The sequence below is a fragment of the Tursiops truncatus genome, chromosome 11 (genome assembly GCF_011762595.2).
Source record: "Tursiops truncatus isolate mTurTru1 chromosome 11, mTurTru1.mat.Y, whole genome shotgun sequence".
NCBI classification, from domain to species: Eukaryota; Metazoa; Chordata; class Mammalia; order Artiodactyla; family Delphinidae; genus Tursiops; species Tursiops truncatus.
In genome coordinates, this window is record NC_047044.1 from 413,728 (window position 1) to 440,234 (window position 26,507).

At 66.2% G+C, this 26,507-nt stretch overlaps 3 protein-coding genes across 18 annotated transcripts in view; 2 read left to right on the top strand and 1 right to left on the bottom strand.

The window, feature by feature from the left end:
• Positions 1–6,538, top strand: part of DENND6B (DENN domain containing 6B) — a 20,456-nt gene extending 13,918 nt beyond the window's left edge. For 3 of the 10 annotated variants that reach the window (XM_073788011.1, XM_073788006.1, XM_073788008.1), the window contains 15 exons: positions 87–129; positions 677–782; positions 904–983; positions 1,072–1,134; positions 1,399–1,454; positions 1,971–2,093; positions 2,176–2,271; positions 2,366–2,460; positions 2,574–2,639; positions 2,774–2,838; positions 2,937–3,173; positions 3,514–3,623; positions 3,729–3,831; positions 3,974–4,048; positions 4,130–6,538. In XM_073788011.1, coding sequence (XP_073644112.1) covers positions 87–129; positions 677–782; positions 904–983; positions 1,072–1,134; positions 1,399–1,454; positions 1,971–2,093; positions 2,176–2,271; positions 2,366–2,460; positions 2,574–2,639; positions 2,774–2,838; positions 2,937–3,173; positions 3,514–3,623; positions 3,729–3,831; positions 3,974–4,048; positions 4,130–4,252 — 1,441 coding nt within the window. In that variant the 3' untranslated portion in view covers positions 4,253–6,538. Of the gene's footprint in view, positions 1–48; positions 130–676; positions 783–903; positions 984–1,071; positions 1,135–1,398; positions 1,455–1,970; positions 2,094–2,175; positions 2,272–2,365; positions 2,461–2,573; positions 2,640–2,773; positions 2,839–2,936; positions 3,174–3,513; positions 3,624–3,728; positions 3,832–3,973; positions 4,049–4,129 lie in introns of those variants that run through there. The other 7 variants (XM_019933110.3, XM_019933112.3, XM_073788007.1 and 4 more) reach the window with 6 other exon arrangements.
• Positions 1–18,541, bottom strand: part of LOC109549619 (uncharacterized) — a 22,326-nt gene extending 3,785 nt beyond the window's left edge. Inside the window, exons 1-4 of the mRNA XM_073789207.1 lie at positions 18,527–18,541; positions 14,162–14,221; positions 2,800–8,138; positions 659–2,520 (exon numbers count right to left, since the gene is read on the bottom strand). Coding sequence (XP_073645308.1) covers positions 6,891–8,138; positions 14,162–14,221; positions 18,527–18,541 — 1,323 coding nt within the window. The 3' untranslated portion in view covers positions 659–2,520; positions 2,800–6,890. The remainder of the gene's footprint in view (positions 1–658; positions 2,521–2,799; positions 8,139–14,161; positions 14,222–18,526) is intronic.
• Positions 7,659–26,507, top strand: part of PLXNB2 (plexin B2) — a 29,710-nt gene continuing 10,861 nt past the window's right edge. For 2 of the 7 annotated variants that reach the window (XM_033865757.2, XM_033865758.2), the window contains exons 1-5: positions 23,538–24,624; positions 24,994–25,176; positions 25,271–25,399; positions 25,941–26,041; positions 26,135–26,261. In XM_033865757.2, coding sequence (XP_033721648.1) covers positions 23,551–24,624; positions 24,994–25,176; positions 25,271–25,399; positions 25,941–26,041; positions 26,135–26,261 — 1,614 coding nt within the window. In that variant the 5' untranslated portion in view covers positions 23,538–23,550. Of the gene's footprint in view, positions 7,799–9,678; positions 10,204–15,255; positions 15,395–19,393; positions 19,447–20,829; positions 21,087–21,441; positions 21,594–23,537; positions 24,625–24,993; positions 25,177–25,270; positions 25,400–25,940; positions 26,042–26,134; positions 26,262–26,507 lie in introns of those variants that run through there. The other 5 variants (XM_033865759.2, XM_033865763.2, XM_033865761.2 and 2 more) reach the window with 5 other exon arrangements.

Genomic DNA, 26,507 nt, shown 5'->3' on the forward strand with positions numbered 1-26,507 from the left:
GTGGGAGGTGAGCAGTGGGCGTGGCCTGGCTGATACCCCTCCTTCCAGAGGGAGCCCGCACACTACTTTGGCTACGTGTACTTCAGGCAGGTGAAGGACAGCTCTGTGAAGAGGGGCTACTTCCAGAAGGTGAGCAGCTGGTTGCTCTGGGGTAGCCCCACTGAGAGTTGGGGGCCAGCAGCCATCGGGAGAGGCTGATGGTCTGGGGGGTGGGGGTCCTGAGCCTCCAGGAGCACCCACCCCTCGGCAGCCCTAGCCACTTGGCCCTGGGCGGGGGCCACCGTGCCACTTGGGGGCGGGGGCGGCCTCTGGAGAACAGGCTCCGCTGCCCCTCCCTCGCCCAGCCCCGGCTCTAGCCCAGGCCTCCCTGCTCCTCGCTGAGGGAGGAGGGGGGCCCTCGTCACACTTTCAAGATTAGGACGACTTCAGTCTTGAATTCAGACACCAAAAGCAAAGGCTGCTTGAGCCCCGGGGAGACCATCCCACGATCCTGGCCCACGTGCATTTCCCTCTGAAGGCCTGGGGTTTTCTAATAGCCTGGAGTCCCAGGTCAGGCCATTCCTGGGAAGTCGGTGGGACACCCTGCCCTGGGCGACCCTGGATGAGCTGGGCCTCAGGGGTCCCTGCAGGGTCCCAAGGGGCTGGGGCGACATCTCACCAGCCCTGGGCCCTGCAGTCTCTGGTGCTGGTGTCCCGCCTGCCCTTCGTCCGGCTGTTCCAGGCGCTGCTGAGCCTGGTTGCCCCCGAGTACTTCGACAAGCTGGCGCCCTGCCTGGAAGCGGGTGAGTGGCCGGCAGGCGCTGCCAGAGCTGCCTCGTCATCATCCCAGCTGTAGCTCCTGGTGGCTCCGGCGGGCAGCTTCCTCCAGGACAGGCTTCTGACGCTGGCCACCTGTGTTCACAGTCTGCAATGAGATTGACCAGTGGCCGGCCCCTGTGCCGGGGCAGACCTTGAACCTGCCTGTCATGGGAGTCGTCCTCCAGGTGAGGGCTGCCTGGCTGGGGTGGGACGGCCCCAGTGCGCGTCGACACGCCACCCGGCCCCACTGGCAGCTGCTTCCTTCACCCATAGGTGCACATCCCATCCAGCGCAGACAAGCCTGAATCCGGTCCTCCAAAGCAGTGCAGCCACAAGGTGGGCGCCCTGCTCCCAGGCTGACGGCCCCATACCTGCCTCAACCCTCAACCCTCCCACCTGCCTGGGCCTCCCCACCTCACCTACTGGGGGGTGGCCAGACCCCAGACACAGGGCCTGCGTCTCCGTGCAGGGCTGTGGGGCGCCGGGAGGCACGTGGGTAGGGACTGCGGCCCCCGGGACTCTCCCGGGATGACCTGTGCTGCTCGGGGCTTGTGAGGCGTCATCCTCCCCCCGGCCTGACCCCACCCCCCTTCCTCTCAGAACCTGCTGCCAGCCCCGGTCGTCCTCACCAGTGTCCATGAGCTGGACCTGTTCAGGTGAGCCTGGCAGGCCACCACCTGCTGCCCCGGTAGGTGATGAGTGATCCCACGGGGCTCAGCCCATCGGGGTGGGGGCGCTGGGGGACATCAGGAGTTAACCCCCCGCCCGTTCGGAGAGGGAGAGTCTGCAGAAGAGGAGCCCGGTGCCCCGATGTCTGCCCCCAGAGGAAGTGGGCACCGTGGGCAGGAAGTCAGGTCCTGGCAGGCAGGAGCAGGGAAGGGAGCAGCTGTGGTGAGAGATGCTGCCAGAGGGGCCCTCTCTGGGGGGCCAGCAGAGGACCCCACCTTTGGAGACCCTCTGGCCCTGTGCTGGGCCCAGCGGGAGCCAGGGCTGTTGGTTTCAGGCATGGCGGGGGCGCAAGGCCAGGCATCTTCACAAGGCCTCACGGCCGCCTTCCTCTGGAGTGAGGCCCAGCCTTCACCCAGACAGGGCCTGCCTGGGCCTGGGTCGGGGCAGGTGGGCAAGGGCTGGGGAGCCTCCCACCGGCCTCCCCAACGCCCCCGCCGGCCCAGGTGCTTCCGGCCCGTGCTGGCCCACGTGCAGCTGCTGTGGGAGCTCATGCTTCTTGGGGAGCCCCTGCTGGTCCTGGCGCCCTCGCCCGCAGTGTCCTCGGAGATGGTGCTGGCCTTGACCAGGTGGGTCGGGCGGCAACGCGAGGGGCCGGGGGCCCCGGACCAGCCCTGCGAACTGACTGTCCCTGCGGGTCCCTCCCCACAGCTGCCTGCAGCCCCTCAAGTTCTGCTGCGACTACCGCCCCTACTTCACCGTCCACGATAGCGAGTTCAAGGAGTTCACGACGCGCACTCAGGCCCCGTAAGTGCCGCCCTGCCCGCCCTGCGCCCTGCGCCCTCCGCCTGCGTCTGCCTCTCCTCCCTCCCTCCCTCTCTCTCTCTCTCTCTCTCTCTAGACCAAGCGTGGTCCTGGGAGTCACAAACCCTTTCTTTATCAAAACGCTCCAGCACTGGCCCCACGTTCTCCGCATCGGGGAGCCCAAGATGCCAGGTGAGGTCCCCGGCCTCCACCCAAGGGTCCTGGGAACGCGGGGCCTCTCCGGGTCTGCGCCTGCGGAGGCAGAAGCAAGACCCTGAGGCCCGGCCATGGGGCGTGTCTCGTAGGGGACCTTCCCAAGCAGATCAAACTGAAAAAGCCCTCAAGGCTGAAGACCCTGGACACCAAGCCAGGTCTGTGCCCCTCCTCTCCTCCCGGGACCCAGAGACACGCCTTGGGGCGGGGTGGGCCGGGCAGATGTGCTGGCACAGCTGAAGGGGGTGCCCCGCCCCCGGGGAGCGCGCTGCCATTCTGCCCTCCTCCCCAGGCCTCTACACCGCGTACACGACCTACCTCCACCGAGACAAGGCCCTGCTCAGACGACTGCTTAAGGTACCGCTGGGGGGTGCTCCGGGGCGGGGAAGCTGGGCTCGGTGTGTGAAGGGGGCGCAGCCGGCCTGCTGTGGCTCAGCCCTCGCCCCGCCCCCCAGGGCCTGCAGAGGAAGCGGCCGTCGGACGTGCAGACTGCAGTGCTGAGGCAGCACCTCCTGGAGCTCACGCAGAGCTTCATCATCCCTCTGGTGGGGCCTGGCCGGCGGGGAGGAGGGCGCCGGGCTGGAGGGGCAGGCAGCAGGCTGTGGCCCAGACTCAGACTCACTCCCCTTCCCCCCCAGGAGCACTACATGGCCAGCCTCATGCCCCTGCAGAAGAGCATCACGCCCTGGAAGGTGTGGTCCAGGGAGGGGCTGGGAGGATGGGCCCTATGCCGATCCTTTGGGGGGGGGTGTCTCGTGGGTGTGCAGGAGCCCCTGGGGCCAGCCCATCCCCACACCCGCAGGTGGCCCTCACAGGGAAGAGAAATGCGGGCCACACGGATGGGGGAGGGGTTCGAGGCCCTCTTCTCTGGGAAGGGTCACCCTGGGATCTGTCCCTGCAGGGTGGGGGCTGGGGGACACACAAGGGGCCCGTCTGCCAAGTGCCCTGGGGAAGGTCCTGACCAGCCAAGGTGCGGGACCTGCGAGGCCGTGCCTGCCCCCAGCACCCAGGCTCACCCAGCCCCTGTCTCAGACCCCTCCCCAGATCCACCCCTTCCGCCAGGACGACTTCCTGCGTAGCCTGGAGCGCTCGGGGCCCCAGCTCACCTGCCTCCTCAAGGGCGACTGGCTGGGCCTCTACAGGTGGGTGGACAGTAGGTAGGGTCCTGGGGCCCCTGCTGCTGGTGGCCGTGCCCATCCCTCAACACACAGCGTCAGCCCACACCTGCTGCCCCTTGCCCCCCACAGGCGGTTTTTCAAGTCCCCCCATTTTGATGGCTGGTACCGACAGCGGCACAAAGAGATGGCCCAGAAGCTGGAGGCCCTGCACCTCGAGGCCATCTGTGAGGCGGTGAGGGGGGCGATCGGCTGCGGGAGAGCACAGAGGGGTGCGAGCCCCACACAGGGGCCGGAGGAGAGTGCAGGGGGGGCGGACACAGGCCCAGAGCTGGGCGAGAGCCTCGGCGATGGAAGGTCCCATCTTGTCCCCGCAGAACCTCGAGATCTGGATGCAGGACAAGTCCGAGGTGGAGGTCGTGGATCTGGTCCTGAAACTTCGGGAGAGGCTGGTGAGATGCCTCCCAGCCCTGCCCCACCTCGGCCAGCCAGATGTGAAGGTCGCCTGCCCCTGACCACCGCTGCCCCTGCAGGTTCGGGCACAGGGCCACCAGCTCCCCGTGAAGGAGGCGACGCTGAAGCGGGCGCGGCTGTACATCGAGACAGTCGTCGGCTCCCTGCCCAAGGACCTGCAGGTCGTCCTGTGCCCTCCCTAGGATGGGGCCCATGGCCCGGGGCCTGGCTGCCCCTCGGGGCCTGGGTCTGGCCGAGATTCCCTCCCCCCAGTCAAGCATGAGATCCCCCACCCAAGCTTCCGGTTGCCCCTGGTCCCCCACCTGGCACCACCATCATCCCAGCAGACAAGGTGGCATTTGGAACTACAGCCTGGCCCCTGACTGTTGGCGGATCACGTGCTGCAGAGCCTCCCCTCCCCCTGGGCCCCACCTGTCCTCTCCAGGGTCTTAGGCAGGGGTGGGGGGCAGGCTGTGAGCCCTGCTGATCTGATCTGGGCCAAGGCCACACACCCCTCCAGGAGCCCATCTGCCCAAGCCGTGCAGGCCCAAGCGTTGCATCTGATGCGTCCTTTAGACCCACCAGGCTGCCCAGCTCAGGACGGAAGGAGGCGGCTGACAGGCAGACCCCTCTCCTCACACAGCCCGCCCCCCGCCTGTCTTGCCTGGGGGCTGAGGGGGGAACCTCGCCTGCGGTCATCACTTGGGAGGGGAGAAGCCGCTTTGCCCGGAGAAGAGCTGTGCCCTGTGGTTCGCTGGGATGCCGCCAGGACCCGCGTGGCTGCCAGGCGGGTCCAGGGCATTGTCTTTGTTCCACTCCAGGGACACCCCACTGGGCACCTTCTCCATTCACTCTGCCCTGCGCTGCTGCTCGTCGGCTGGCAGGCCCTCGAGTCACCCCCGTGTCCATGCAGCCCCACAGGCAGTGAGGGGCTTGGACTCTAGCCTGACCAGGCCCGCGGCCTTGGGGCACCATGCTCCTCGGCAAGGAGTGAAAGCCCCTCAGAAGGGATCCGCGCCCCCATATGACACCTTGGAGCGCTGGGCCAAGCAGTCACGTGCTGTCAAAGGCACCATCACAGCTCAGCGCACAGTGGCAGCTGGTGGGGGGCAGGGCAGGGGGGGAGGCGCGGACCCAGAGCTGCAGGCCTTTGGGTAAGTCCCACCGAACCCAACCCCAGATGCCTCACCTGAGGCACAAGGCCTCGTAGATGCCCGCGTGGGCCTTGGAGGCGACCTGAGCTGAGTCCTGGCTGAGCGATGGGGTGCGGGAGGCAGGCCGAGCGGGGGGCTTTCCCTTCTCTCCTGATTCCCCACAGTCCGTGTCCTGGGATGGAGCAGTGACGCAGCCACTCCTCCCAAGCGGAGTTCGGTGGAGCTGCCAGATGACAGAGGCGCTGGCCTCAGAGCTGCCAGCGTCGTCTTGTCCGGCCCTGACCACTGCCTAGGACAGCCCGGCGCGTCCGCAGCCTGCAGACAGCTGAGCTCGGCCTGGTGTGCGACCGCAGTCAGAGGACAGAATCGAGGCAGCAGAGGGAGAGGCGAGCTGGAGGCCCTCAAGTGAGGAAGGACTTTGTGGCCCCAGTGCCACTTTGGAAAGTCTGCCCTGCTGTCTGGCCGTGAGGGGTGTGCCCCGGCACATTGCAGGGTCCCTTCCCTTGGCTTTCTGAGGGTGACTGCGGGTGATGGAGGGCTGCAGGGGAGCGGCTGCAAGGGGGCCTCCGCAAAGCCCTCAGGGACTTTTGCCTCCATCGACCCAGGAAGGCACAACCTGATTCCCCCGAATCCTTGCATGCTCCCTCGAGGACTGCTTGAGTCCACGCAGCAGCCCCTCACAGCGGCTTGTCCTCAGGAACACTGGTGCAGTGGGATGTCGGGGGAGGGACGCCTGGCAGAGTGGGCAACACTGCCCAGGGTGGAATCCAAAGCTGAAGGGTACAGGTGGGAGGAGGTCCCTCCCCTGGAGTGCCTGCGGCTGTCGGGGGGGCCTCCTCCTCACAGCCTGACCCCCCTGCCCAGACAGGGGCCTGAGGGTGCGGGCTGGGGGTGGAGTCCTGCCAACTCCATCGTCTCCCCCATAAGACCCCGGGTTCCCTCTCAGGATCAGGTCAGCTCCGGCTGGGCTGAGTCTCTGTCCCCCCACCAGGCTGGGGACAGGCAGTGAGGAGGGAGGAAGGGGCAGGAAGATCAAAAGAGGCAGACCCACCACCTACTAGAGCCCCGTGGACAGGAGGCCTGGACGGACAGGAACCAGTGGTCCAAGAGGGCGCTGTGGTCGGCGGCCAGTATGTGAAGCCGCCTGCTTTTGGGGATCGTGTGTGGGCCTGGTGTGGTGGCCGGGATGGGGGTGGGAGGGCAGTGGGCTGATCCAGGGACAGGAAGGACAGTCTTCACCCCCAAGCTTCCTGCACTCTATTTAAAGACTCCGTTTTAGTCTGCGATGGTGGACTTCCCACATCTTTGGTATTAAAATGTCCTTCTGTGACACGATACTTGCCTTTTAACTTCCTTTTTTGATAAAAAGTTGGCATCCCTATCAGAGCCTGGTAACTTTAGGGTCCTCTTGGTGGGGCGTTGGGTGGGCCTTGCTGTGGACGGGTTCAGGGCTAAAGGGGTGAAGGTGTGGCCTGGCTGGTTGGGGGTAGGGGGGTAGCAGAAAGAACTAGTGAGTTGACCCTCTCCAGTGGCTTCATCTGAGCTGGGCGTTCCTGAGCATCCGGGGCAGGTCCCAGGCCCGGGTTGGGTGGGGTGGGCAGGAACGAGTGGGCTATCTGCCGGGAACGGAACGTCTGGGTGGAGGGCAGGTGCCCAAGGAAGGGGGGTCCCAGTGTGGGAGTACAGGTTAGGGCTGGGGAATGGCCCCACGTCCTCCCTGGGTCCCCAGCTGCTGCTCAGCACAGCGGGGCTTGTGACTGCAGACTGTCCTGAGGGGAGCAGGACACACAGGAGAGCTGGCCCCACAGGGGTCCCCAACTCTGCTCAAGTTGTGGTGGGAGTGGCCAGGGGCATCAGGACCAGGGTTGATGGGGGCTGCAGCGCCCAGAAGTGGGGCAAGCTCTAGTCCAGAGGTGGATGCCCCAGGGAGAGGCTCGGTCTCACCACCCACCTCCAAGCACTTCAGCAGGGGTTGACGGGTCCTGGGTGTGGGTGGAGGGAGGTGGAAGGGAGGCGGGGGAAGGAGGGCGCTGGAGGCCAAGGACGGGTTGCGAGGGGACCCAGGGCAGGCGTCCTCTTCCCCTTGGAAGTTGAGGGACAAGGCGCAGCAGCCCCCAACCGCCCAAAGGGTAGGAGTGTGGCCGGCATGTTCCCCAGTCGGAGGGTCGGGGTGCCGGGGACCTCGGTCTTGCAGGCGTTCTCCCCTAGAGCCCAGACTTGGGCTCCTCTGGCGCGAACCTGGACGCGAACCGGGCCGAACCTCCCCGGCGACGCGGCGCACCCGCCCACTGCGGCCGCCAGGCGCCGGGGACGCGGGGGGGCGCGCGGGGGGCGCGCGGGGAGCGCTCCGCCAGGCGGGCCCCCCTTCTCTCCCTCCCCACCCCCGCTCTCTCCTCTCCCTCTCCCTCTCCCTCTCCTCCCCGTCTCCCTCTCCCTCTCCTCCCCCATTCCCCCGCCGGGGGCGGGGCCGCTGCTCCCGCGCGCTCCGGCCCCTCCGCGGCCACACAAAGGCCCGTCTCCATGGCAGCCGCGCTGGCCTCAGCGCAGCGCCGATCGCGGCACGGGCGCCATCGAGCCTCGGCGGCAGACAAGCAGGTACGGGAATGGGGTACGGGGCCCGCGGGGCGGCCGCGCCAGTGGGGGGCTTCGCCGTCAGCGCCGCTCCGTCCTGGCCTGCGGCGATCGGGACGCGGGGACTCGGGCGACTGCCGCCCGGCGGAGGAAAACTCGGGCTGCGGCCGCCGTCCGTGCGTCCGGCCGTCCGGGGCCGGGCCGCTCCCACCTCGCGCTCTTCCAGGTGGCGGGCGAGGCCCGCGGCGCCGAGGGCAGCGGGCCTGGCCCAGCAGAAGGTCCCTAGCTGGGCGCCGCGCCCTCTCCCGCCGCCCGCGTCCCTCCGGAGCCGCTCGGACCGCTTCTCGTTCCCGATCCTCCCTCCCTACTCATGCCCGCTGCCCCTCCAGCCACCGAGATCCGTGCACAGGGCGGGGATCGGCCCTGTTGTACAAGAGCTCCAGGCCCGCGCCCACCCAGCCTTGGTTCCTGGGGTGGCCGAGCCCCGGCTTTCCCCAGGAAGCTGGGCTCGCGGTCAGCCCTTGGCAGCCCCCAAACCCCTTGGGGACTTGTGAGGCGGGCATAAGCCAGGACCACCCTGGGAGCCCCTGGTCTGCACCTGGCCAGGCTGGAAGGCGGGTGCAGGGCTCCCGCTTGGGACTAGGGGTGGCTTGGCAGCAGCACCAGCACCTGGCAAGTCCTGGTGGCCCTGGGCCTGCTTCACCACAGAGCCAGCACCCACAGTTCCCAGTGTTTGTTGGTGTGGTGTTTGGGTGGACACTCTGGGACCCAGGAAGTGAGTACAGGAAGTCTCTACTCACTGCCAGGACCCTGCCCCTCTGCGTGCAGCCTCCCGGAGGAAGCCCTCCTAGATGGGCCCGTCCCCCCCATCTGTGCTCAGTGCTTGGCGGGTATGAGGGGGGTCCCTGAGCCCAAGAGCCTCGGAGCTTCCTGCCACTTCACTGGCCTCCTCTTCCTAGCAACTTGGAAAAGAAAGGAAGGGCTCTATCCGTGCCCTGGGCCTATGGTGGGGGTCAAGACTAGGGGTGAGGCTTGACCCCCGAAGCCAGTGGAGTGTTCTGGAGCTCGGAGGGCTCTCCGTGCCTGCCCTGGGGAGCCCCTGTCATGTCTAACTGCAGCCCCTGTGTGCCACACACACTCCCTGGCGGGGCCCTGTGGAGATGGGAGAGCACGGCCCCCAGGGGTGGGAGCTCTCAGCCTGACCCCGTTCGGGATGTTCCCCGGGCACAGAGGGGAGAGTCTGAGAGCTGGACAGCTGCCGGGGGGTGTGTGTGGGGGAGGCGTTCTTCTGCTCTGAGGTGAGGGTCCTGGGAGGGTAGGGTCAGCATCGGCCTGGCTGAGCCTGTTGGGTGTTTTTTTATGGCGTGTCAGCTTTTAGGGATCCCCAGAGAAGACTGAGGACGAGCAGGTGGTCTCGGCAGATCTGGGCCTGTCACCTTTTCCCGCCGTACCTATAGGGGGCCCACCTCCGTCTGCCGGGTAGGGGGAGGCTTGAGGTCTGGCCAGGGGCTCCTTGCCCCAGGAGGGGAGGGAAGTTACAGAGAAAAACAAGGGTTTGGAATGCAAGTCCCCCCTCCCCCGCCGGCCGCCTGCCAAGAAGGAATTATTTTGGATTATCCAGCCGTGTCCAGTCACCCAAGGGGGGCGGGGAGGCTAGAGCTGGGGGAGGCTACAGCCGTGGGAGAGAGATCCACTTCCGGGGCCGTGGGTTGAGAGCCCCAGAAGGGAGGGACGGGCAAGTCTGGGCAGCTCCACCACCTCCCATGGCTGCTCAGACCGGTCAGGGGTGGGGTGGGAGGGGATGCGTCACCCTTGAGATGGAGAACGCCCAAGATCGGCCCCAGCAGGCCCCGCCCAGTGAGCCTGGCGTGGGCCCAGGCCCCCTGGGGGAGGCCGTGGGGCCGGAGGAGTCCTAGACTCCTTTCTCGGGACCCAGGGTGTCCTGTGTGGCTGCCCTCCAGCTCTGGGTTCAGGGACACACCTTGGGCTGGTTACTTACACCTGTGTGGCGCTTCCCTGGGGTGGCGGGGCAGGTAGGGCCGTGACTCAGGCTGCTTAGCGTGGTGGGGCACTGGGGTCTCCCTCGGGCCGAATCTCTGGCTATTCTCCTGCCTCTTGACTGACTCACTAACCAGCAGCTGACGGATGCACCACTTCCCTCCAAGCCCCTCGGACAGCCCAGCTCCCACCCCCACGTCCCCACCCCACAGGTGAAGGATCCCGTAGGGGAGGGGTCCCACAGGTGAGGAGCCCAAGGCCAGAGATGCAAGGAGCCGACTGGGATGCTGCCTCTGCCGCTTGGGCGCCCAAGGTCCGTGTAGGCATGTGTGCGGCCACCCACCCAGTGGCCCCTGTAGGGACCACGCTGTGAGGCAGAGCTGGCAGCTGGGGCAGCGTGCAGTAAACCCAGGGGCCTGGCCTCAGCCCAGGTGAGTGGAGCAGAAGAGATTGGACTGGAAGGCACTGGGGTGGGCCGGCAGCCTGGGGAGGGATCCATATGGCATGTGCCCGTCTCCCCCAGGACAGCTTGGTTGCGGGCACTTGAGCCGTCTCAGGACCTGGGCCATTCTGGGAACCTCCTGTTCCCTGCCTTGAACCCGCTTCCTGGGGGCCGGAGCTGGTGAAGCCCTGGGACCAGGGGAGTGAACTGGTGGGGACAGGCTGTGGCTTCAGTGCTCTCCCACATGGCCCCTTCTCCGGTCTGGGCAGATCCGCGCTGAGGCGCCAGGTCCTCTGGTCCTCCGGTCCTCCTTCTGTGTCCTTCTTACTCCCGTCAGGCCTCAGTCCTTTCTGCTGCAGCAACAGACACCAGCCTCCTGCCTTGGCTTCCTGGGTGGGGGGAATAAGCTTTTCTTCCCTGCTGAAGAGCCTCTTGGGCCCAGAGCCTGCCCTGGACCAGGGTGTCGGGAAAGCAGTCAGGGGAGGAGGTGAGCGATCAGACCTGCCAGAACTCAACCCAGGCTGGTCTCCCAGCTGAGCTGGATACGGGTTCACTGGGGGCCAGTTCCTAGTTGGCAGTGGGGGCTGGGCAGAGTCCCTCCCCCTGAGGCAAATGGCTATGTGTGTTTGGGGTGGGGTGGGGTGGATGGGGCCTCTACATGTCTTTGGTCTCAAATTACAGGCTGGATCGGTGGTTGGTGGCCTGTAATTGGTGGGGGGCACTGGGGTGCATGGGGGCTGGGGAAGCACTGTTGCTTCCCTTTTTCTCTCCAGGCCACATGTGGTCCCTTCATGGTTTTCCCTTCTGTGATTTCACATCCTCTGATGGGCTCCTGCTTCCCTCTGCCCCTGAGGCTTTGAGGACCTCGTTCCCTCTGCTGACCAGGCAAGAATCCTGCCCTTTCCTGGGCTCCCCCCCGAGCCAGACCGGGGCACAGCTGCTCCCAGCCCTTCCCTCCCATCCGGCGGGGCTTCTGAAGGGCGGGGCAGGGCCTCTGCTGTCCTGCCCCCAGTGCCTACCCCTGTGGTATTCACGAACCTGTGACAGTGACTGGACCCAGAACCCCAGACGGAGCCCGCGGTGGCCAGGGGCACACCTGTCGGTCTGCCCCTCCAGTCACAGGGAGGAGCCCAGGGCTGGCCCCCCCTGGAGCTGGGGTCCTATTTCCCACCCTTTGTCACCCTTTGGTCCCTCATCTGCAGCTCAGCGCCCCCTTCACACGGAGAGTGTCTCCCCCAGCACTGCTCCCACCGTGGCTGGCAGCTTTCCACCCTGTGGGCTGGCCACTGGCCCACCCGAGTGCCTGGTTCCCCTGTGCGCTAGGCAGAGGAGGTGCTCTCCTGGGCTGGGGATGGGGCATCTGGGAAGAGGGCTCAGCTTGGTGCCCCCGTCCTCAGCCCCTAAGATCACGTGATTTCTGAAACCTGGCAGTTCTCCATCCTGGTGCCAGGTGAGTCCTGGCCTGGGGACCGTGGGAGCAAAAGTGCGGCCTGTGGGTGCAGCCTGGATTCTGACCCCAGTGCTGGCGTCACCCCTGCCCTGCACTCGTCCCTTCCGGATGTGGAGACCAGAGCCCTCGGTGCAGTTGGCCGGCAGTTCCCATGGGGGGTTCTGGGAGGAGGGGCACCGTGTCGAGCTCAGATCTCGAGCTCAGATCTCTGTGACGCAGCCCCCGCTGGACCCCGTCCTCAGGAAGAGCAAGAAAGGGAAAAGGTTTGATGTCAGCCTTGCAGAAGGCCACCTGTATGAACAGAGTCAGGGCAGGGACGTCTGCTCCCGAGGCAGGGACACTTCCGGCTGCTGGCCTTCTGCTCCGATCTGGGCCCCCTGAGCCAGCATGCCACCTGTGCAGGCCATGGGCCCTGCGCTGATTTGGACTTCTCTGGGGGGCGCCGTCAGCTCCCCTCCAGGCACCGTGCCCGGCGCCAAGCTGGTGGCTGAAGGCTGAGGCGGCTCCAGGGCTCCTCGGCCACAGCCAGACGTGCAGCATGGGTGACAGTGGGAAGAGGGTGACTGGCTTGGTGCCCACCTGGGTCCTTGAGTGCTGGAGGGAGGGGTGCTGAAGGGGTCTAGGGACAGCCCTGATAGGTTAGGGAGCATGGGTCTGTCTTGGGGTACAAGGGGGCCTGTGGCACGAGCGGCAGGATTGGGGTGGCCCGGGGGTGTGGACCCGGCCATGGGAGGTGTGGGCTCTGGGCCTGAATGTGGCTTCTAGCCCCCAGCCCCAGCCCAGGGCATCCTCAGAGCGGGGGGGCCTACTTTGGAGGAGGGCCAGGGCCCAGGACACTGCCGTGGCGCGGCTGCTGCCCTCCCCAGGGAAGGTGGCCGCTGTCCCACTTGCACCCAGTGGTAGGACCAGAGCTGGGTGAGTTGGCGGGGCTGAGAGCAGGTGGTGGGAAGGAGAGGCCCCAGCGCAGCCCACCTGCTCTCTCTCAGCCTTGGAGTTGCTCCCCCAGACGGGCCGGGGGACGTGAGGGGCAGGAGACCCAGCCACGCTTCCTGCAGGTGGCCCCTGGCCCTACCCCTGTGTGTGACAGCTCCTTGCTGAACTGAGTGAGCCGCTGAGGGGGTGGGTGCTGGGCCTGGCCCCAGGGACCTGTGGGCTACTTCCTGGGTGTGTGGTCCCAGGGAGGCCGGGTGCCCGCCTCCCCCCATGCAGTCCCGGCCACCTCACTGCCCCCTGACCCCTGCACCATTGTCCCATTCACCACTCTGCCTTCCCCTGAGCTGGGGTATTTCCTCGCTGGAAACTCCCGGTCCCTCTGCCCTTCCAAAGCCTAACCCTAACCCGGACCACCGCCCCACCCTGAGCCTGGACTCCAGACCCTACCCAGCCCCGCAAGCACCCTGCACCTCACCAGGGCCCGACCCCACCTGGACAGAGACCGGGCCAGTAGCCTGGAGCCGTCCCCCCACGCAGATGGCCCTGGCCCACCTTTCCCACACGGGTCCCTCGAGGCCAGCTCCAGGCCTGCCCAGCTCCTCCAGGCCCCTCGGCCCTTCTGGGTGTGCTGGGCGGACGCAGTGCTGGGGCTGCCCGAGGCTCACCCAGCCCAGGTGCTCGGGTCTGGGGCAGACGTGTGTGCCTGCACATGTGTGCTCACGTGTGTGTGAGTGGTGGCTGGCATGCCAGCTGGGCACAGCGCCGCAGGCTAATTGTGGGGTTCGGCTGTGATGGAGGAGGGGGCTCCGGGTGACCGCTGAGGCGCTGACAGACTGACTGGGAGATTACAGGTCTGGCCGGCTCCTTGCTCGCTCGGGCCCTCACCCGTCCGCCCCCATGTCCCCCTCCTGCCTCTTGCGCACGGCCTGGGAAAGGAAGGGGGCTCCGGGCGGGCAGCATCCAGCCAGCTGTGGGAGGTGAGCCTGGAAAGGGGAGGTGAGTGCGGGCAGCTCAGCGGTGGGTGCTGGCAGGTGGGGGCAGACCTCAGAACCAGTGGCTCCTGCCTGCGTGGAGCCCGATGTCCCCAGTCTCCCGGCTGGGACTGCGGAACGGGGGCGCAGCTCCTCATCCAGGAGCCCCTCCGATGCTTGGGCGGCTGGGCGCTCCCGTTGGCCTCATCTGTGCTCCCGATGCCCTGCAGTGCCCACCCTCTCTCAGCCGGCCCCAGCCCACATCTGGCTTCTCCCAGTATCTCACCCCGTCTTCCTGTCCCTCTCAGCCTGACCCTGACAGGCTGTCCACTGGAGAGGTGGTCTCTGGAGGATGTCCACACTTGCCTGAGTGCCAGCCCCGTTCATCTGTTCACCGGGTGTTGACTGTGGCCGCTGTGTGCCAGGGCCGACAAGTTGCTGGGAGCTCCACGGGGGCTCCCGGACCCTGGAGGGCAGAGACCTGTCCCTCTGTCCCCAGCACACAGCACTGTCGTGTGGCACACAGGAAGCGCTTGGGGGCTTCGGGCTGAGCAGATGGGGCAGGTCAGCGGGCCCATTTGGGGGGTCCCCACGAGCATGGGGAAGTCGATGGAGGCGTTAAGCTGCAGGGTGTTCTGACGGGAAGGACTGCTCTGCAGAGGAGGGACATGGACGAGCCTGGGGGGGAATCAGAAATGGGGCCCAAACCGAGTCTAGGTGGGACACAATGGTGGCTGGGACTCAGGGGGGCGGCCAGGAGGAGAGGTGGGTCTTGCATCATGGTGGGGCGTCTGGGCACCAGAACCTACTGAATCCCACCTTGTGTCCTGAGGGTCTGGGAGGCCCAGGAGGCTGCTGGCAGCGCCCAGGCAGGTATTCTTGAAGGACAGTAATGGATTGAAACCAAGTCGTCCTAAGCCGTCTCTCCACGAGGTTAGGCACCGCATGGTGAGGCAGTGACTGGGACCGACTGCCGACAGCATGGAGATCCCAGTCTGGGTCAGCGCCCACACTGCAGGGTCTGCAGTCGCGGGGGCGTGGGCGGCTGCGGCTGCAGCACACACCCTAGGGCTTTGCCGGGTGAGCCCCTGCGACGCCTGAGGGTGAGGGCTGGACGCAGAGACACTGGTCACGGTGACCTCGGGTATCAGACGGAGGGGCTGAGAGGCGGCCTGGGAGCACAGGGCAGGAAGGAGTGGGAGGCTATGGACTTGGCTGGGGGGAGGCCCATGGGGTCGGGGGAGCAGGCCCGGAGACCCCAAAGGCAGGTGGCAGAGAAAGCCCTGGGGTTGGTTTCTCTGCGCCCACTCCCCCTTGGCCCGGGGTCTTGGGCCACCAGGCAGGGGTGATTTTCATGCTGGGGCCCAGAGCCCAGGCTGCAGGGGGAGGCTGATCAGCCTCCGCAGCCCCGGCGGGGATGGGCTCTGGCCCACGGCCTCTGCCAGTTGACGGAGGAACCGGGCTGTGGGCCGGGCTGGTGGGGAGGTGACACCCTATACACCTGGGAGGGGTCCTGTGGGAGGCTCTCCCAGCGCTGACGCAAGGCTCAGGCTAGACGTCAGGCTGTCCCTAGAGCCCGGCCCCACCCGCGCCTGCTCCTAGGTGGCTGTGCGGGGAGCTCGGCCTTTGCCCGGTGAGTCTGGCAGGAGGGGGGTTGGGAGCCATGCCGGCTGCGGCTGGGGCCTCGGCGGATCACTGGCCGACCGCGGAGCGGGGGGGCCTGGCCACCGCGCCCTTCCCGGCCAGAGGACAGCCTGACGCCCCGCGAGGCTCCTTGAGGACGGGTCCCTGGGCCCACGTGGCCGCCGCCGTCACGGCGACCGGAGGTCAGGCTCCCGCCGACCGTGCGCCCTGGGTCCCCTGGGAGGCTCCTCAGAGGCCCACTTGTTCCCCCCGGGGCCGCGGGGTGCGGGCGGGGCTTCCGAGGGGTCGTCCCCCGGGGCCGCGCCGCCACCTGGTCGCCTGGGGTTACGAGGCCAGGCCGGCCCTCCCTGTCTGGGGACCGCCCCACCTCCCGGGCTGAACTCAGACCCGGGGCCCCAGGCGGGCGCGGTAGGGCCCCAGGCGGGCGCGGTAGGACCGCGGGGCTCCCTCTCGCCCTGGCCCGGGGGCCCCGACGCTCCCCCCGGCCCCATTCGCGCCCCTCCCTCGCACTTGTTTTGAAAACGGCGGAGGCTCGGATTTGCCGGCGTCTCGCCTGTTTAGTTTTCTCTGATTTGTTTCGCGCTCCCGGCTAATTGCAGATTTGCATTTTCGCCTCGAGAACGCAGCAGAGGCCGGTCCCCTGCAGCCAGCTGCGGGGCGGGGGAGGGGCGGCGCCCGAGGCGGGACAGCCACCCTCGCTGCCTCCTGGCCTGGCCCCGGGGCGACGCGGCCCCCACCCTGTCCGCCGGGTGTAGGTTACCCCACCCCCGCGTTGGGGGTCCGTAGTGCCCTCCACAAGGTGCTAAGACTCCCCCCACCCCCATCTCAGGGTGTCCCTGCCTTGGACTCGAGCCTTAGCCTGAATCGTGGGTTTCTCCGTGTCTGCCTCTGGGTCCCCTTCCCGAGCCCACAGGCTGCCAGGGGCCTCCACAGCCCTGGGTGCTGTGCACTGCTTTGCCTTCAGCTTTAAGAAGTTGTTCAATCTGTGTTTGCCTGACGCTAGCGACAGGGAGGTCTAGCCGGCACCCCAGGGCCTTCCTCCCGGGGGTGCCAAGACCGGAGGGGGACCCTGACAGCCCTGGCCTGGCCTGAGGACCCTGCCCTTCCCCAGTGGGCGCCTCCTGTTTACCTTTTCCGGGTGTGTGGGGCAGCTACTGCTTAGAAGAAAGGAACCCGAGGAGGGGGAGCCTCAGGGGACCCAGTGGCCGAGGCTCCTTCCCATTGCTTCCCACTCCTGTGGACGTGCGAGGAGAGACCTGGGCCGCCTGCAGCCCGGTGCCCGTCAGCGCCCTGGCTGGGGGAGGACAGACCACTGGGTGCGTGAGGCTGAGGGGCCAGCTGTAGGGGCACATGTACTTTCAGCTTCCTCTGCTGTGTGTCACCCCCTTGCCGGTTCACTGGGCTGAGACCCACCTAGGGCCTCAAATCCTGTGTTCAGATCTTGCTCACCAGTGAAGACCGCAGACCACAGCGGAGGAGTGACAGTCCTGCAGGGCCAGGTCAGGATGGGTGTCTCAGGCTTCTGACGGGTGGGCAGGAGTTTCCCAGGGGGAACAGCAAAAGCAGAGACATGGCGACATCATGGCGTCACCCTGAGTTCCTCCTCCACTGAGAGGACAACCGAAGGATTTCTGCACACGGATTCACTTACACCTCGCGGCAGCCCACTTGGGTTGGTGCTGTTATTACCCCCCAGGTCACAGCCGGGAAACTGAGGCACAGTGTAAGTTTGTAAAGAGCCCACATAAGCCAGGTAGGAGGAGACAGACCTGGGGTTTGAACCCCATAATATGGCTCCAGAGCGCAGCCCCTGAGGCCCCTCTGGGCAGCAGCCCTGGGTGTGTGGTTGTGGGGTGGGGTCCAGAGCGCAGCCCTTGAGGCCCCTCTGAGCAGCAGCACTGGGGGTGTGGTTGTGGGGTGGGGGGACCCCATGGCCTCAGGGGCCTGTGGGTGTTCAGGACAGTGGCCTTCATCTGAGATAGAAGGAGTGACCCTCCAGAGCAGAGGCAGGATGGCCACGCTGGGACAGCTGGGGGCCAGGACACGGTGGCTGAGGCCGGGTTAGGAAAGGGGAAGGGGAGGGGGTCAAGCTTCCTTCTGGAGGAAGTGCTGGCTGGAGGAGCCTGATGCTGGGAGGAGAAATTGGAGGGTCTGAGAGGTGGGTCCACCCCAGTGGGTCACTTGGGGCAGGTCTGTCGAGGGGTGAGGTGGTGGCTGTGGAGGCTGGGTGTGTGGGCTCATGAAGAGGGTGTCCCTTGGAAGAGGCTAGCCTCCCTTGGCGACACCTGCAGCACGCACACCCCCGGCCAGGGAGGGGCCTGGGCCAGTGGAGGGCGGTGCACAGGGCACACGGAGGCCAGAGTGATGTCCCTTCAGGGTGGCAGGTCTGCACGCCCTGTGCCCTCGTGTGCTGTGGACCCCGAGCTCAGCCTCCACCTGGACTGGATGCAGCCTCGAGGCCAGGCCTGGTCCAGATTTCTCATGCGGCTCCATCATCCCGACACCCTGTGGTTTGGCACCTGAGTTTGCCCCTTTCACAAAGGCTGTGTTGTTGAGTGCCTAGGGCAAAGCACACCCCTCCCCCTCACAGCTGGAGCCCTGAGCCCCTCCTCCTGGGTTAGCCCTTCACTGCTCAGCCAGGGGCTGCGGGCACCAGAGGGATTTCCTGCCTATGTGCGCAAGCGTGGCACCCACCTCCCCGCAGGCCTTGCCCCTGCTGGTCTCCTTTGGACCGGCCGTGGGGCCTCCCAGGCCTGGGCCCTACTCGTTCCCCACGTTGTCGTTCCCCACGTTGGGAGAGTGCCTGGGGGGGTACGGGGGGAGCAGGGCCTGACCCTGGTGGAGGAGGTGTTGGGGGAGCGCTGCTGGGGAGGGCAGCCAGGCAGGGAGCCAGTGGGCCATGGCCGAGGAGACCTGGGGAGGAGACCTGGGATAGGCCCGGAGAGATGGCTGGGGTGTGGTCACTGAGCGCCTGGAAAGCCGTGTCCTGAGGCAGAGTGGGGCTGGAGGGGGTCTGATTATTATTATTACACAGACCTCTTTTTATTTAGACAAGTAGTATGTAAATATATCCTTCTCAAATTTTTTTCCAAAACTGGCAAATGAAGTTGCTTTGCTGTCCCAGCCCCCTCCTCCCTGCCCCCCCCCCCCCCACCGGCTTCACCTTGACTTTCAATTTGGATGAAGGCTTCTAGAACTTCTCAGTTAAACCATGTGTGTCTGTATCGGCACCCACGTGTGGTGATCCCTGGAGTTCTGCTCCACAGCCGTCCCCAACAGGTCTGGGCTCCGTTGGGTCGGCATGGCCCACCCACCTTCATCAGCACCATGGTTTTTCAGGGTCCTCTGGTTGCATGCTGGGTGGTTGCCAAATTTTCAGTATAATGAACCATGCTGAGAAGTATCCTTGGACTAGTCCTCCCTGTGGGTACACATGGGTGTTTATCCAGGAGAGGATACAATAGCAAGCGTTGCTGAGTGCTACAGTGTAACAGGCTCTCCGGAGGCTTTTCTGGCCGGAATAATTTAGTTCTTACAAACCCCTGGGGGAGCTCACTATGACTGTCTCCACTTCACAGATGGGGAAATGAGGCTCAGAGAAGTTAAATAATTTGGTCAAGGTCACACAGCTAGTAAGTAGAATTGCGGGCTCGTGTGTATGCACGTTCTTCAGAAAGCAAGTTTAATTTTAACGTCCTGGTTTAATAAGCAGACAGTACCGAGAGACTTAACGAGAAGCTGTTCCCTGCCCTTTTCTTCCGCTTTTTTTTCTTCCTTTTTTTTCTTCTTCCTCCTGTTCAGCGCAGCTTGCAGAATCTTAGTTCCCTGACCAAGAATTGAACCCAGGCCCTCGGCAGTGAAAGCGCAGAGTCCTAACCACTGGACCCCCAGGGAATTCCCTCTGCCTTTTTTGAGCAGAGGCAAGAAGGGCGGTGTCAGGCATACACACCAAGTGGGCATGTGTGCACTGGGGTGCTGGGCTAGGGGGTGGGAGGCCAGTGTCTGAGGGGGGGACGTGAGGGCCGGGTGGAGGAGGCTGGAGTTGAGGTTCTCCTGCTCCAGGGTGGCAGAGGCCAGCTGGGGTCCCATGGGCTGTTCCTCCCCAGATGTGGAGCAGAGGAGAGATGAGGCGGTAGGGGCCAGGCTTGTGGTGAGACCACTGTCTCTCCTTTGCTTCCTAGAGGATCTCCATGCTGGCCTGGAGCAGAGACTGAGCTGGACTTCTGGAGCCTGGGTGAGTGACGGCTGGGCACCACCTGGGGAAGGCAGGGGGGCTACAGCCACGCAGTGAAGGCGTCTGGTGTCCCTGAGGCTCTGGTCCGGTCGGGCCCGGTGTGCAAACGTCTGCCCAAACCCAGGTGCCCTAGCTGTGGGGGCCGCTGCCAGGCCCCCCAATTCTCTGATGGGGGGGCCAGGATTTGCTTGGGAGGGGTGGGCTCTGCTGCGAGGCTGGGGCGGTGTGTTTGGGCGCTGGCTGCAGTGCTGGAATCTGGAACGTTAGGGCTGGGAATTTGGGCTGGGGGAGGGGGCGCCTGGCCAGACGCCTTCCTGGCCAGCAGCAGGCTGGAGTCTGTGCGACTTCTTGGAAGTGCACCTCCGGGCTTCGGCCAGGAAGAGTTGTCTGATGCCCCTGAGGAAATCCCCGCTGGCCCGGTGAGCAAGCGGAGGGTCCCAGGCTGCCTTCAAAACAGGAAGCGCCCGTTCCAGGAACGCCAGCCGCAGGAAGCTCTGCCGGGCTGTGCCCGGCACCTCCCGCAAGGACGGCCTGAGCGCTGCCTCTGGTCAGGTGGTTCACCCTTTGCTCCCGTGGGCCTGGCCAGGCAGGTCACCTGAGGCTTTGTTTGTCCCGAAGTGGAGGGAGCTGCTGCCTATCATTGTCACCCAAGTCCCTCCTGCCAGACTGTGTGACCTGGGCTCAGCGTGAGGGGCCCTTGGAACCCCTGGACTTGAGGCTCACTCTGCCCACCACCAAGAGGGGTCCTGGGCCAGGGAGCCCAAGTCTGGCCCTGGCCTGCTTGAGGGGGGGTGGGGCGGGGGCAGCAGCACGGTATCTGGGCCAGTGTTACTGTCAGCAGCAAGACCTGTTCCTGCTCCGTGACCACACACATGGCTTTCACAGAGCACTTCTGGTGTGCCAGCCCTGGGGGCCCCTGGGGCCAAGGACAGGGCTGGGCTTCTGCCCCAGGGGCTCAGTCAAGTGGACATCAACCAGAGGGAGGCCAGAGCATTCTTTTTTTTTTTTTGCGGTACCCGGGCCTCTCACTGCTGTGGCCTCTCCTGTTGCGGAGCACAGGCTCCGGACGCGCAGGCTCAGCGGCCATGGCTCACGGGCCCAGCCGCTCCGCGGCTTGTGGGATCCTCCTGGACCGGGGCACGAACCCGCGTCCCCTGCATCGGCAGGTGGACTCTCAACCACTGCGCCACCAGGGAAGCCCCAGAGCATTCTTTTTTATGCACTGTGACCCTTCCATCTCCTGGGTCCTGTCACGTCTGTGAGCTACCAGGACTGAGGCAGGGCTCAGGGTCACAGCAGAGCTCTTTCAGAAGGCGGGGGGGGGGCAGGAGTTTCCCCGCTTGGTCGGTTCTGGGTTCAAGTCCTAGGCGCGCTGCCGGCCGGCAGAGGGGCCTGGACACGGGTCCATCGGGGACCAGGGGGCCTGCTTCCATGGGTGGCCTGGGCTCGGGCGGCTCCAGCTCCGGCCGCGGCTCCGCCCCCGCCCGTCCGTCCGCACCCGCAGGTCCGCCCCCGCCCGCCCGCTCCCTCCCTGGGCTCCGGGAACATTCCATTCATTCCCCGCTTGCCGCGGCGGCCCGTGGCTGGAGCCGCAGCCGCCGCCAAAGCCGAGCGGGACCAGAGTCGCGGCGGGGACTCGGGTGAGCGGGGCCGGGGCGGGGTGGGTAGGGCCAGCCTGGGCTCGAGGCCGAGGGGCCTGGACGCCCCCCGCCTCCGCGGCGCCGGGGAGCGGACTTTGCGCCGCGGCGGGCGAGCCAGCGAGCGCGGGGGCGGGGCGGCAGGGAAGCTGGGGCGGCGGGGGAGGGGCGGCGGGGGGCGGGGCCCTGCAGCCTTGCCCTTCCCCGCCCCCGCTCCCCGGGCCCTGAGCGAAGGTACCGGAGGGTGCCTGAGCGCCCGGGGCCTCTCCTGGCGCGCCTGGTTCTGTGCAGTCCTGGCGTCGCGGGCGTCCCGGCTCCAGCCTGGGGATTTTCCGAACTGCACCCTCCTCTCCCCTAGACGGCCTCAGTTGCCCGCGGAGACGAGCGGAGCCTGCGGTGGCAGAGGCCCGCCTCCGCCCAGGATCTGCACAGTCTGCGCGCGGTCCTGTGAACTCTTCCTGTCTTTGACCAAAGGCACCATCTCCTCCCCGACCTGATCACCTCGTCTTGGTGCGGCCTGGGGTCACCCTGTCTCCTCATCCCACCGCCTTCTCTTAGGCCATTTTCAGCTCCTTCCCAGGTCCCTGCTGCCTCCTGGACACTGTCAAGCCAGCAGCTCGTGCGGAGGCCTGTGGGGTCCCCAGGGGCCCGGCAGGAACTGAGCACTCCAGAGCAAGGGGCTTCAGTGCACAGCCGAGGGGCGCCTTCCCCAGCCCTGAGACCTGCCCTTGTCAGTGCCCGGTGGTGATTCTGCGGTGCTTTGTCACTGGCTTTGTGACACTTGTTCTGGCTTTGTCACTGGGCTTTGTCCCTTGGTTGCCTCTCGGTTATGCTTCCTCCAGGGGCTTGAGGAATGTTGTAGAGACTCAGAACAGAGGGATGCAGTGGGGGATAGAAAACAGCCACAGCCTGGCCAGGGGGCTTCCTAGTGGCTCGGGCAAAGAAGGAAGCTGGCTTCATGTGAGAATCACAGGGTCCATCCTATTCCAGTCAGCACAGCTTTGCCCAAAGCCAGTGCCCCCAAAGAAACGTCTCCCCTGGCCATGGAGCAGAGCAGACAGCCTTCTGCCTTCCTGGAGGAGGAGGACTCAGGGCGGGGCAGGGCAGGCTGTCAAAGGGGGGGAAAAAAGTAATTGTTTCTTGAGGGAATGAGCGCGTTTCCAGGGCGGTGGTGTTTGAGGGGGCCGTAGGGGGCGTGTCAGCTCCTCTGTAGAGGTGCAGCAGCCGTGGGGGGAGTCTGGGAGGCCACCGCCACCGGCCACCCTCTCACAATCTGTGCCTGAGCCCCTCATGACCCTCTGCCGTTGGGGTCAGTCTCCACTCGGCCACGTGGCATGGACAGCTGCCCTAAATGTCCTGCCGGGCACAGGCCCCCTCAGGGAAGGTTCCGGCGGGTCCAGGAGTGAGGGCTCACGCACAGATTGTGAGAGGGTGGCCGGTGGGGGTGGCGGCCAAGACCACTTTAGGGGATTCTGATCAGGGTCCCGAGGGCGGCGATCGTGCTGGACCACCCCAAGGTGGGAGGGGCCTCCATGCTGGGGACTCTGAGCCCACCCTTGGCCTTAGTAGCTCGCCCCCATACATCCAGAGACACGCACGGGCGCGCGCACATACGCAGGGCCGTGTGTGTGCTGGGATGGACACCCGCACCCTGATGTGGCCTGCCCCGGCCCTGCATGCAGCACCCCCCGCGGCCTCCGGGGTCCCCCCTCAGAGACCTGGTTCACCCCAGAACACCCTCCCAGGACCTGCGTCCGGCGTGCCTGCGTCTGAGGGTCTGCCCTGGGCGGGGCACAGGCAGGGCGGGTGGATTGCTGGGGCCCTCCTGCTGGTTCATCAGGGGAAGCGGGGTTGGAGGCAGGGCCTGGAAGGCTTGGTGAGAGGGTGGGGAGGCAGGCCCACCAGCGGCTCTGCTGCTGCCTGTCAGATTACACCGTGTGTGCCGAGAGTCAGGCATAGAACAGGTGTGTGGCCCACCTGTTTGCATGTTCAGGGCCTGTCGGTCAGCTTGGGTCTGTGCTCTGGACAGTGTGGAGCACCTGGGGCTCTTGGGGTCATGGGGTGCGAGGGTGGGCACATGAGTGAGTGTCTGGGAGACTTTCTGGAGGAGGTGCTCTTTTGCCTTGGAGGTGGGCCTGAAGGTGCTTTGGGAACCTGGGGGCAGAGGACAGGGTGCAGTCCTCCGGGGGCGGCTGCACCCAGGCCTGGAGCTGCAGTGCTGGTGGCCTGGCCCCTCAGCGGTTAGGTTACAGGTGTTCCTTCTTGAGGAGGGCTGGGAGATGATCTCCTTAGAGATGAGAGTGCGTGTGTCTGGCCAGATGGGTGGGAAGGCAGGGAAGGGATCGTGGGCTCGGGCGGGCTGCGGGCTGGGCAGGGTCAGGCACCGGGGGCTTCCTGTGGGGTGGGGTGGGTCCTCCAGGCTGGGGCTCCCCTGACCCTCCTCCCTTCCCACAGGGTGCCAGGGGCAATGGCGCTGCAGCTCTGGACCCTGACCCTCCTGGGCCTGGCGGGCACAAGTGCAAGCCTGCGGTCCCGCAAGCTGGACTTCTTCCGCAGCGAAACAGAGCTGAACCACCTGGTGGTGGACGAGGTGTCGGGCGTGGTGTACGTGGGGGCGGTGAACGCGCTCTACCAGCTGAGTGCCGACCTGCAGCTGGAGCAGCGGGCGGCCACGGGCCCGGCCCTGGACAACAAGAAGTGCACGCCGCCCATCGAGGCGAGCCAGTGCCACGAGGCCGTGCAGACTGACAACGTCAACCAGCTCCTGCTGCTCGACCCCTCCCGGAACCGCCTCATCGAGTGCGGCAGCCTCTTCAAGGGCATTTGCGCCCTGCGTTCCCTGAGCAACATCTCCTCGCTCCTCTTCTACGAGGATGGCAGTGGCGAGAAGTCCTTCGTGGCCAGCAACGACGAGAGCGTGGCCACCGTGGGGCTGGTGAGCACAACGGGCCCAAGCGGCGAGCACGTGCTCTTTGTGGGCAAGGGCAACGGGCCCCACGACAACGGCATCATTGTGAGCACGCGCCTGCTGGACCGGACGGAGGGCAGGGAGGCCTTTGAGGCCTACACGGACCACGCCACCTACAAGGCCGGCTACCTGTCCACAAACACACAGCAGTTCGTGGCTGCCTTCGAGGATGGCCACTACGTCTTCTTCGTCTTCAACCAGCAGGACAAGCACCCGGCCCGGAACCGCACGCTGCTGGCGCGTATGTGCAAGTACGACCCGTTCTACTACTCCTACCTGGAGGTGGACCTGCGCTGCCTGGGCCCCGACGACACCCGGGTCCCCGCCTTCGGCACCTGCCTGGCGGCCTCCGTGGCCCGGCCAGGCGCCACTGGGGTGCTCTACACTGTCTTCAGCACAGATGGCCGGGGTGGCGGGGGGCCACGGGCGGGCCTCTGCCTGTTCCCACTGGACGAGGTCCACAGCAAGATGGAGACCAGCCGCGACGCCTGCTACACGGGCACCCGGGAGGCGGGCCGGGACACCTTCTACAAGCCCTTCCACGGCGAGATCCAGTGTGGTGGCCACGGGTCGGTATGTGGCCTCAGCACGTTCTCCCACGGGCTTAGACCACGCGCGTGTGGTTCTGCGCGTGGCACTGCTTGCCGTGTCCACGTCCCACATGCTTGTGAAGGCCGGTGTGTGTGTGTGTGTGTGTGTGTGTGTGTGTGCGCGTGTACGTGTGTGTCCCTGCGGACAGGTGAGCGTGAGATGTAGGTGCCACTTCTCCCAGGTGTCAGCCATGCTGGGCATTGGGTTTTGGAGCAGTGAGCACGTGGGTAGGGGCCCTGCCTGCCTGGGCCGGTCCTGGGGGACGTGTGCAGGGCCGCGAGTGCTGGGAGTCGTGGTGCGGAGAGGCCTCGGGCGGCGGTCTGCACCCACCGTTGACGCCATGGTCCATAGGGTGCCAGTGAGAGTTTCCCGTGTGGCTCAGAGCACCTGCCCTACCCGCTGGGCAGCCGAGACGGACTCTCAGCCGTAGCCGTGCTGCACCGTGGAGGCCTGAACCTGACAGCTGTGACAGTGACGACCGAGAATGGCCACACCATCGCCTTCCTGGGCACCTCGGACGGCCGGGTCCTCAAGGTGAGGCCCAGGGCTGGGGCAGGGTGGTTTCCGGAGGGGTCCTCAGTGCACGAGGCCCCCTGCCCTCACCGTGCACCTGCTCTCGTGCCCACAGGTGTACCTCGCTCCAGATGGCAGCTCCGCGGAGTATGGCTCTGTCCTTGTGGAGATCAACAAGAGAATCAAGAAGGACCTGGTGCTGGCCGCAGACCTGGCCAGTCTGTACGCCATGACCCAGGACAAGGTTGGCCTGTGGAGCCTGGGAGGAGGGGCCTTGGTGGTCCAGCCCCTAGAGACACGCAGAGCATGCTGGGAGGGGGCCCAACTGTCATCTCCCTGGGTCCTGACAGTGTCTCTCAAGCACCTTTCCCGTCTTTGAAACCGTTTCTCGCTGTTCTGTGTCTCCGGCCCGGCCTTGGGCCCCTCCTGACCAGAGGATCAGTGCTCTGAGTGGGCCTTCCCCAAGTGCAAACAGGGAGGCGCGGGGCCCCAGGCAGCTTCTGTGAGCTCAGACGGTGGGGGACATGGGCCCCGGGCTCCTGCGCCACCCGATCCTGGGTCAGGTCCAGCCTCCCGGCCGGGTCCCACACAACCTGGACAGCAGCTGCTGCCTGGAGCCCTCACTGCCCAGCCTTGAGTTGTGTCGAGGCTTCTAAGCCTTAGCGGTAAAGGTGGGATCAAGCTGGTGGTCCCGGGAAAGTCTGGCGTCTGAGCGAGGTCCTTCGTGGCTGCTGGCTCGACACCTGCGGCGGCCGTAGTCCCGCTCACCGCCCCGGTGCCCCCAGGTGTTCCGGCTCCCCGTGCAGGAGTGTGAGAGCTTTTCCACCTGCGCCCAGTGCCGCAGCTCACAGGACCCCTACTGCGGCTGGTGTGTCGTCGAGGGACGGTGAGCATCCGGGAGTCTGGGGTGCTCGGCCCAGCCTGGGTCCGGGGGTGCCGCCCCACCCTGAGGGCTCACGGGTGCCCCCTGCCCCCGCAGATGCACCAGGAGGGCTGAGTGCCCGCGGGCCGAAGAGAGTGGCCACTGGCTGTGGAGCCGCAGTGAGGCCTGCGTGGCCGTCACCGAGACCCAGCCGCAGAACATGAGCCGCCGGGCGCAGGGAGAGGTGTGCGGTGGGGGTGGAGGCAGGGGTGCTGCTGGCCGGACGCAGGGAGAGGTGTGCGGTGGGGGTGGAGGCAGGGGCGCTGCTGGCCGGGCGCAGGGAGAGGTGTGCGGTGGGGGTGGAGGCAGGGGCGCTGCTGGCCTGGGGCTGTGGGGACGGCAGGAGACCCGCGTAGTATCTCGCTCCTGGCCTGGACGGCGGTGCTGAGCCTGGGGACAGGGACCCCATCCTTTGTTGGGTCCCCTGGCC